General features: G+C 51.1%; 1 protein-coding gene across 3 annotated transcripts in view; it reads left to right on the forward strand.

The window, feature by feature from the left end:
* LOC119957536 (zinc metalloproteinase-disintegrin-like BjussuMP-1) overlaps positions 1-9820 on the forward strand; it is a 53589-nt gene extending 43769 nt beyond the window's left edge. Inside the window, exons 21-25 of one of the 3 annotated variants that reach the window (XM_038785682.1) lie at positions 677-742; positions 884-934; positions 5882-5917; positions 5966-6019; positions 9503-9820. In XM_038785682.1, coding sequence (XP_038641610.1) covers positions 677-742; positions 884-934; positions 5882-5917; positions 5966-6019; positions 9503-9535 — 240 coding nt within the window. In that variant the 3' untranslated portion in view covers positions 9536-9820. Of the gene's footprint in view, positions 1-676; positions 743-883; positions 935-5881; positions 6020-9502 lie in introns of those variants that run through there. The other 2 variants (XM_038785681.1, XR_005458817.1) reach the window with 2 other exon arrangements.
* Positions 9821-10398: the final 578 nt, after the last annotated feature.

Raw genomic sequence — 10398 nt, forward strand, 5'->3', positions numbered from 1 at the left:
CCAGATTCCAGCTGTGTAAACCGAAAGTAAAACTCAGAGCCACAGCCCAGCTCCACCCACACAATGACATCACCGAAGCCATGTGATAATACAAACATTTCTTAAAGGGAACAGATTAGCTGTGATCTCATTGAATGGCGGGATAGGCTCGTGGGGCTGAATGGCCTACTCCTGTTCCCGTGTTATCAACCTTTCCTGCTCCAAACCTTTCCCCCTTGCAGTGGGCAATGTCGGAATTCCTGTTGTGGGAGTTCGTCATCGAGACCACGTGGGTTCGAATCCCCACATGGCAGGGTTGAGAAGTTGAACACTGTGTTTCAAAAAAACATTAATTAAACATCAGGACGGGCAACCTTGAAACGAGAAGCCGGCATTGTGGCGGGGGTTGAAAAATAACCACAAATTATGATGCAAATGTGGACGCTTACTCATGTCCTGCAGGAAAGCAATCATGCCGTCCTAACTTAATCATCCATGTTACGTCACTGAAGGAGGTGACTCAGCCATTGAGTCCTTTACAGGTCATTAATCTAGACACCACCACCACCTATGGGCAACAGGGAGTGGACAATAAATGTTGGCCTTTGCCGGTGAAGCGCCACACATCCTGAGAATGATTCCTGTTTTGCTCGCCCCCCCATTCCCCGTGTCGGCTAATTCTCACTTCATTTTTCAGAAACCAATGATGGTTGATCCGCCGTTGTACGTGGCAGCTTCCGCACCCTATCCACCACCTCACCAGGTAGGTCGCCCGCCTGTGGGCTCTATCTCCTTTCTCACACCCCCCTCCCCCACCCCGGGCGCGTTGGCAATGCCTCGGAGGCGTCAATTCTGTACTTCACCGCCAACAGGTCTCTCATTCCCTTGTTCTTTGTTCTTGCAGACCATGGCTCCTCTGGTTCCACCAAGTAAGCCAGTTGTGCCGCCGGGCAAGGTAAGTCAACCTCGCCATGAACCTGCGCCAAGGTAGATTGGGGAGGTTCTCCTTGGGGAAGAGAAGGTGGAGGGGAGATTTGTTAGGGGCGTTCAAAATCTTGAGGGGAGGGGGGGGGTTCTGGACAGAGGAGGTAGGGAGAGACTGTTCCCATTGGGGAAATGATTGAGCGCAGATTTAAGTTCAGAGATTCACCGGTGACGTGAAGAGACTTGACATGGACAGCGAGTGATTAGGATCTGGAATGTGTGATGTTCCTTGTACAGTTCTCCAAGATGGCTAAAAGTTGTGTTGACAAAGAACATCAAGCTATGCCTTTGAAACAAAGTTTATTTCACACTAGTTCAAATGATTTGCACACTCCACTAAGTAATAGCTCATAAAACAACAGTGTTAAATCTAAGTTACAAAAATCTATAATATCTTTTTGGTACAGCCAACAATCTATCACAGCCCCTCACTATCCTTCTGCACAACCTTCTCCCAGAACACACAGACACGCAGCCTTTTGTAAGACTACTCTGTGCTGCCATCTAGTGTTGAGATACATGAACATCATCTTGTTAACGCTTTACACTGACTTTGCACGGAGGGCTCGTGGTCAGGCCAGTGGTGAGCCTTCACCTGGAATCCAGAGGTCGGGGGTCAGGGGATCGGCCAACCAGGAGCTTCCAGCCAAGCAAGCAGCTCCTGGGCTCAGCAGCGCCACTCGGTGGCTGCTGCCATAGTGCCGTTAGGTTGTCATTCAACCGGCCACTTCATGGGGGTCTCAATTGACGCTGGGTCAGGAGGTTTGACCGGGGTAGGGGGGGGCGGGGGGTGGGTCTTCCCACCCAGAACGGAATTCTGGCAGAGGGGAGATTCTGCCCCTTGTGAGTGACAGGACCAAGAGTCTATAACAAATGAGATTTAACAACGGAGGAGAGAGACAGGGAGAGGGGGGGTGGGGGTGGGGGGGAGAGGGGGAGGGGGGGGGGACGAGAGAGAGGGGAAAGGAACAATCTAAATTTTTTTAAATTTCAGGAACGTGAATGTCTGCAATAAATGGATCCTTCTGTTGTTAAAGGCCAGCCCTAACTTCCTGCAGTGAGTTTAATGGGCGGTGCGATCAGGGCAGTTACATTTTGTGCAGGGGTGATGGTCCCTTTAAGAACAAGGTTTCCCTGGGAGGTGATTTCCGATGAAGTACCTCGCTTCCAGCAACTGATCATGTGACCACGTTGCCTGGGAGATGAACTGGAGAAACGTCAACAGGGAGGTATTTACAGGGCTCAGGAGGTGGTTGTGGGTGTGACTCTGGTTGCAGGCAGGTTTTTCCATGTTGCCAAAAGGCTGCAGCGTAGGGAGCATCGCTTATCAGAGAGCCTATTTGCAATTCAGGGTGTGAGCAGAAAGAATTTAAAACTCCTGTGAACTGAAGGGCTCCTCAAACACTGGTTAGACTTCCTGGAGAGCCGAGCTGAGCAGAGAGAGAGATTTAGATTCAAAACTCCAGAGCGAAGGATTGGTAAAACAAGTAGGGTACGGACCCAAGGTGGCAGCTTCATCTGTGTGGAACCCACCACCATGGGGTGACTGCAGGAGATTTGAAGGGGAAACCTTACTGGAAGTAAGGGGAAGGCATGAGAAATTTCAACCTTTCTACAAATCTATAAATCAGCAATCTGACCAGACGGTTCCTCTTCTCATTTCTCTATTGTTAAAAAAAACATTCAATTTATTACCCATCCCTAGTTGCCCTTCAGAAGGTGGGGGTGAGCTGCCTTCTTGAACTGCTGTGGTCCCTGTGCTGTAGGTACACCCACTGTGCTGTTCGGGAGGGAGTTCCAGGATGTTGCCCCAGCGACAGTGAAGGAGCGCCCGATATATTTCCAAGTCAGGGTGGTGAGTGACTTGGAGGGGAACCTCCAGGTGGTGGGGTTCCCAGGTATCTGCTGCCCTTGTCCTTCTAGATGGTAGAGGCCGTGGGTTTGGAAGGTGCTGCCTAAGAAACCTTGGTGAGTTGCTGCAGTGCATCTTGTAGATGGTACACACGGCTGCCACTGTGCGTCGGTGGTGGAGGGAGTGAATGTTTGTGGAAGGGGGAGCAATCAAGCGGGGCTGCTTTGTCCTGGATGGTGTTGAGCTTCTTGAGTGTTGTTGGAGCTGCGCTCATCCAGGCAGGTGGAGAGTATTCCATCACACTCCTGACTTGTGCTGTGTAGATGGTGGAGAGGCATTTTAGTGGGGGGGGGGGGGGGGGGGGGGGGGGGTGAGTTACTCGCCAGAGGATTCCCAGCCTCTGACCTGCCCTGGTAGCCACATTGTGAATATGGCTAGTCCAGTTCAGTTTCTGATCAATGGTAACCCCCAGGATGTTGATTGTGGGGGATCGCTGATGGTAGCGCCATTGAATGCCAAGGGGCGGTGGTTAGATCCTCTCTTGTAGGAGATGGTCATTGCCTGGCACTTGTGTGGCGTAGATGTAACTTGCCATTTGTCAGCCCAAGCCTGGATATTGTCCAGGTCTTGCTGCATTTGGACATGGACTGCTCCATTATCTGAGGAGTTGCAAATGATGCTGAAAATTATGCAGTCATCCGCAAACATCCCGACACCTGACCTTGTGAAGGAGGTCATTGATGAAGCAGCTGAAGATGGTTGGGCCTGGGACACTAGCCTGAGGAACTACTGGAGTTGAGATGATTGACCTCCAACCACCACAACCATCTTCCTTCGTGCCAGGTATGACTCCAACCAGCGGAAAGGTTTTCCCCTGATTCCCCTTGACTCCAGTTTAGCCAAGGCTCCTTAATGCCATACTCGGCCAAATGCTGCCTCGATGTGAAGGGAAATCACTCTCACCTCACTGTCAGGGCCCCATAGCCTTTGCAGTATCCAGCGCCTTCAGCCATTTCTTGATATCGTATTGGCTGCAGACTGACATCTGTGATGCTGGGGACCTCCGGGGGAGACCGAGATGAATCTTCCCCTTGGCACTTCTGGCTGAAGATTATTGCGAATGTCTCAGCCTTGTCTTTCGCACTGATGTGCTGGGCTCCTCCATCATGGAGGACGGGGATATTTGTGGAGCCTCCTCCTCCAGTCAGTTGTTTAATTGTCCACCACCATTCACGGCTGGATGTAGCAGGATTGCAGAGATAGATTAGATCCGTTAGTTGTGGAATTGCTGAGCTCTGTCCATTACTTGCTGCTTATGCTGTTTGACACACAAGTAATCCTGTGTTGTAGCTTCACCAGGTTGACACCTCATTTTTCGGTGTGCCTGATATTGCTCCTGGCATCCTCTCCTGTACTCTTCATTGAACCAGGGTTGGTCCCCTGGCTTGGTGGTAATGGTAGAGTGGGGATTATATGGGCCATGAGGTTACAGATAGTGGCCGGGTACAATTCTGCTGCCGCTGATGGCCCACAGCGCCTCATGGATGTCCAGCCTTGAGCTGCTAGATCTGTTCGAAGTCTATCCAATTTCACACGGTGGGAGTGCCACACAACACGATGGAGGGTATCCTCAATGTGAAGACGGGGTTTTGTCTCCACAAGGACTGTGCGGTGGTCACTGCTACCGATACTGTCATGGACAGATGTATCTGCAGCAAGCAGGTTGGTGAGGATGAGGTCAAGTATGTTTTTCCCTCTTGTTGGTCCCCTCACCACCTGCTGTAAGGGGCTGGTTTAGCACAGGGCTAAATCGTTGGCTTTGAAAGCAGACCTAGGCAGGCCAGCAGCACGGTACCAGCCTCCCCGAACAGGCGCCGGAATGTGGCGACTAGGGGCTTTTCACAGTAACTTCATTTGAAGCCAACTTGTGACAATAAGCGATTTTCTTTCATTTCATTTTCATGCAGTCCCAGTCCAGCAGCTATGTCCTTTCAGCCCTGGCCAGCTCGGTCTGTGGTGGTACCACCCAGCCACTCTTGGTGATGGACGTTGAAGTTCCCCACCCAGAGTACATTCTGTGAACTTGCCACCCTCAGTGCTTCCTCCAATTTATATGTCAGGTGTGAGTCTGCGAGTATGACTTCTTTAGTCTGGTCATGACTAGCCCGAGGGTCGACCCTCCCAACTGTGGAGGGCGAGGAGTCTGAATGAAGAGGGATAGAAAAGAGTTTGGTAGACAATGGGCGACGGATCACATCACATGAGTTTACAGTTGGACAGGTCTGGTTAAAATTAATGAGGCCCCTCCCCCAAGCCCCTACATCAAAGTAGGAAGGATTCTGTCATGTGAGAGTAGCTTTAAGAAATGAGTGTTTAGAAATGTGTGTGTATCTAACTATCTGTCGTTAGAGTACCTTTAAGAAATGGGTGTTTATTACTGCAGTGATGTCAGAGAGTGGGTGGAGCTGAGCTGTCTGTCAGCTTTTTACTTTTGTTTTAGGCTGTTAGCTGCAGGGTGTGTTTAGTTTTGTTTTCAGTGTTGGAGCTGAAGCCAGACAGAGCAGGTGCACTGTTAGTCTCTCTGCCATGAAAAGACTATCTCTCGATCATTTGGTGAATTCAGAATTATAAATGTTCTCAGTAGTGACTGTAAACCTGATGTGCTTCTGGTAAAAGGTGTTTTAAGTCTTATGGATGTTAAAAGGACAGCTTAAGGATTACTTAGTGTTGTATTCTTTGGAGGTTGTATTTGAATTGATGGTTGCTAAGATGTATGTTTTAAAAAGGTTAACTTGAGTTCATAGAATAAACATTGTTTTGCTTTAAATAATGCTTTTCCATTTCTGCTGTACCACACCTGTAGAGTGGGCCGTGTGCTCCCCATACCACAATCTATTAAAAGTTGTGGGTCAGGTGAAGTCCATGATACACTAAACCCTGGCCCATAACAATTCCAATTTCTCGATATTGTCCAGCTGTACTCCAACAGGGGCTACGGTCGCGATTGAGTGAAATGACTGGGTGTTTTTCCACGTACTCTCAGTAACCTTTGTGCTTTCTTTGCAGCCTGCTGCCCTGAGGGCACCCCCTCAACCGCCTGGGGTCAAACCCCCTCAGCCACCAGGGGTCAAACCCCTTCAACCGCCTGGGGTCAAACCCCCTCAGCCACCAGGGGTCAAGCCCCTTCAGCCGCCCCTGTCCAAGGTAAGTCCGCCTGTGCTTTTTTCTTTTCAGGGGTGTGGGCTTCATCGGCTGGGCTAACGTTTGTCACCCATCCCAGATTGCCCGCCTTGAGCCGCTGGCATCCGCGCCCTTTCACTCTCAGTGGGTTGGGCACGGTGGCTAGGCGAACTGACCATTACCCAGGGCAGCTCAGGTTGGCGCCGGTCCCAGGGAGGGCCTTCCGATCGCAAGCCAGTGGACATGATTTCTCCCTCTCCAAACCATCCCAGTGATTCAGGGGGTATTGAACCCCCCCCCCCCCCCCCCCCCCCCCCCCCCCCCCCCCCCACCGCCGCCGCCAGAGATTCCAGTGTAGAAACCCCGCTTGGCAGTGCCAACGTGGCACCGAGGGGGTGCTGCCCTGGCACACGTCCCAGGTTCCATGTGAAATGCTGAAGCAAGGTCCTGTCTGCCCCCTCACACCAATATAAAAGATCCCACTGTAAGTACTTTGAACAAGAGCAGGGAGTTCATGGAGAGAGCAGGGATCTCTCAGCCTTCATCGGTAAGACAGATTGTGGCCTTATTTATCTCGTTTACTGGAACTGCAAGTACCCAACTCCAGATGCAGTTCCAGCAGCAACAATAAAGAATGTGTGAGTGTGCGTATCTGCCTGTGAGTGTGTCTCTGACTGTGAGTGTGTACGCGTTGTCTCTCTCTCTGCCTCTGTCTCTCTCTCTCTCTCTGCCTCTGTCTCTCTCTCTCTGCCTGTGTGTGTGTCTCTCTGCCTGTGTGTGTCTCTCTGCCTGGGGCGGGTGTGTGTCTCTCTCTCTGCCCGTGTGTGTGTGTCTCTCTGCCTGTGTGTGTCTCTCTGCCTGTGGGTGCCTGTGTGTGTCTCTCTGCCTGTGGGCGGGTGTGTGTCTCTCTCTCTGCCCGTATGTGTGTGTCTCTGCCTGTGTGTGTCTCTCTGCCTGTGTGTGTCTCTCTGCCTGTGGGTGTGTGTGTGTCTCTTTCTCTGCCTGTGTGTGTCTCTCTGCCTGTGTGTGTCTCTCTGCCTGTGGGTGTCTCTCTGCCTGTGGGTGTGTGTGTGTCTCTTTCTCTGCCTGTGTGTGTCTCTCTGCCTGTGTGTGTCTCTCTGCCTGTGGGTGTCTCTCTGCCTGTGGGTGTGTGTGTGTCTCTTTCTCTGCCTGTGTGTGTGTCTCTCTCTCTGCCTGTGTGTGTGTCTCTCTCTCTGCCTGTGTGTGTCTCTCTCTCTCTGCCTGTGTGTGTGTCTCTCTGCCTGTGTGTGTGTGTGTGTCTCTCTCTGCCTGTGTGTCACTCTCTCTGCCTGTGGGTGTGTGTGTGTCTCTCTCTCTGCCTGTGTGTGTGTCGCTCTCTCTCTGCCTGTGTGTGTGCCTCTCTCTCCCTGCCTGTATGTGTCTCTCTGCCTGTGGGTGTGTGTGTGTCTCTCTCTCTGCCTGTGGGTGTGTCTCTCTGCCTGTGGGTGTGTGTGTCTCTCTCTCTCTGCCTGTGTGTGTGTCGCTCTCTCTCTGCCTGTGTGTGTGCCTCTCTCTCTGCCTGTGTGTGTATCTCTCTGCCTGTGTGTGTCTCTGCCTGTGTGTGTCTTTCTGCCTGTGGGTGTGTGTGTGTGTGTCTCTCTCTCTCTGCCTGTGTGTGTCTCTCTGTCTGTGGGTGTGTGTCTCTCTCTCTGCCTGTATGTGTGTCTCACTGCCTGTGTGTGTTTCTCTCTCTTCCTGTGTGTGTCTCTGCCTATGTGCCTGTGTGTGTGCCTCTCTCTCCCTGCCTTTATGTGTCTCTCTTCCTGTGTGTATCCCTCTGCCTGTGTGTGCGTGTGTGTCTCTCTCTCTGCCTGTGTGTGTCTTTCTGTCCGCCTGTCTCTCTCTGCCTGTTTATGTGTGTGTCTCTGCCTGTGTATGTGTCTCTCTCTCTAAATGTGTGTGTGCGTGTCACTCTGTCTGAGCGTGTATCTCTGCCTCTGTGTGTTTCTCTCTTTGCCTGTGTGTTTCTCTCTTTGCCTGTGTGTGTCTCACTGTCTGTGTATATGTCTCTCTCTGCCTGTATATGTGCCTCTCTGTCTGTGTATGTATGTGTCTCTCTGCCTGTGTATGTGTGTCTCTCTCTATGCCTGTGTATATGTCTCTCTCTGCCTGTAGATGTGTCTGTCTGCCTGTGTATGTGTGTGTCTCACTGCCTGTATATGTGTCTCTCTGCCTGTATATGTGTGTCTTTCTGCCTGTGTATATGTGTCTCTATGCCTGTATTTGTCTCTCTCTGTGCCTGTGTGCGTCTCTCTGCCTGTGTATGTGTTTCTCTCTGCCTGTATGTGTCTCTCTGCCTGTGTGCGTCTCTCTGCCTGTGTATGTGTGTCTCTCTGCCTGTGTATATGTGTCTCTCTGCCTGTATGTGTCTCTTTGTGTGTGTATATGTGTCTCTCTGCCTGTATTTGTCTCTCTCTGTGCCTGTGTGCATCTCTCTGCCTGTGTATGCCTGTGTCTCTCTGCCTGTATATGTGTCTCTCTGCCTGTGTGTGTCTCTCTGCCTGTGTGTGTCTCTCTGCCTGTGTATGTGTGTCTCTCTGCCTGTATATCTCTCTCTGCCTGTATGTGTCTCTCTCTGCTTGTGTGTATGTGTGTGTTTCTGTCTGTCTGTGTGTGTATCTCTGCCTGTGTGTGTCTCTCTCTCAACCTGTCTGCATGTCTGTCTCTCTCGTCCAGGTGACGTTTCTCAAAACAAACCATACCCAAATACTCAACCTTTCCTTTTGATGCCACCATGCATGAGTTGTGATTGACGAGTAAAATAGCTGAGCGTTTTGTTCAGCTGGCCGCTGTGTTGGCGTGGTGACGCGCTCACTAGTTATCGGCTTCGCGCACTGCCTTCTCCCGCCCCTCCGAGACACTCTGGACCCAGCCTGACCACCCGCCTGCGGCCAGATCGGAAACCCCGCTCCGAAACGTCCCCGGGATTGTTGGTTTTGGGGCACCGAGGCCCGTGCACGGCAGACACTCCGTCGGGGAATTCTGAGGACCAAGCGCTCCCAGACCTTGGGAGTTTTCTGGAATGTGGATGAAGGTAGACTGTCCTCCCACAAGTGTGTGTGAAACAGGACACAGCCTGGCTGTTGTGATTGTAGATCTGTGTAGATGCAATACAACTGAGCAAGCACTAGAGGGAGCACGGGAGAGCTATAAATACAGAGGGACAGGAAGTGAGGACACACTTCACAGAAAGGAGAACTGGTAGCAGGACACAGGGAGCAAGACACAGGCAGACAGGCAGCATTTGAGGTAGCTGTAAGTTAAGCTCTGAAGACAGAACAAATTCACAATAAAGCATCTACTCCACCTTTGAGACTATAAGCTTTATTAAGACACAAGGAACAACACAGGTGTAAATGTGTACCCAAAACGTGGATCAAATCCCCCCCTGCATCTTCGATAAAGAGGGCGGACTTGGAAAAGGACACTTCCTGCTGGAAAGAGAGAGTAAACTAAACATGTTTTCTTTTTTTTGGGGATGTTTAGGTGTTGATGCCACCAAGCAAACCGAGGAAGTGAAAGGTGCCAGGGCGGAAGATTAACCGTGCAGATCCTCGGGGATTCAACCCCGTCTCGTGCCACACTTGGAAATGCTCCAAGGACTTTATGTATACAAACCTCAGCTCCCCCAAGCTTCCTCTTTTCCACATGCCAGGACTAATCAGTCTCCTTCAACAAGACAGTGTTTGGGATGTAAGGGTCCTTTTTCTATGTAGTCTCACCTCCACATCGACCTTTGGGAACTTATATTTATACATACCGAAAGTGCATTTATTCTTGAATAAAAATAAACCAAAAATATAACTCGGCCTGAATGTTTCCACTGTTTGACCGGCCCGGAGATGGGAAACTGTGGATGTTGTCTCGCCCTGTTCTCGAACAGGATAGTCCCAGGTAGTGCCACGTGCCAGCTCCCATCAGACCCAACCAGCAAAGCTCCAGCTTTGACCCGGGGGAGATTTACCGGGGCAAAGCTTTCCGAAGTATCGCCCCCCGCGAGTGTGTTTAACGTGGACGGCCTGCACGCCAGGCCTTTGGGAACTGCCGTGTGAAGGGTTGGCCGACGGAATGTGCCAATGCGCGAGACATGCGAAACAGGAGCAGGGGTGGGCCATTCGCCCCCTCGAGCCTGCTCTGCTGTTCGCTGAGTTCATGGCTCATTTGTTTGAGTTCCGCATTCCCCGTCTACTCACCCACTCCTACCGATAAACTTTGATCCTCACCCCCCGCATAACCAGAATCTCAGTGTGCTTACTATAACTAACTAGACCAGACTAGCTCTAAGCCACGTGTAGAAGGTGCTAACTGATATATACACCCTGACTGTCACTACAGTTGTCACCAGTGGGAAGAGGCAGAGTGTTGATGCCTCGTGTGTTTTA

This window comes from Scyliorhinus canicula, chromosome 26 (genome assembly GCF_902713615.1).
Source record: "Scyliorhinus canicula chromosome 26, sScyCan1.1, whole genome shotgun sequence".
NCBI lineage: Eukaryota > Metazoa > Chordata > Chondrichthyes > Carcharhiniformes > Scyliorhinidae > Scyliorhinus > Scyliorhinus canicula.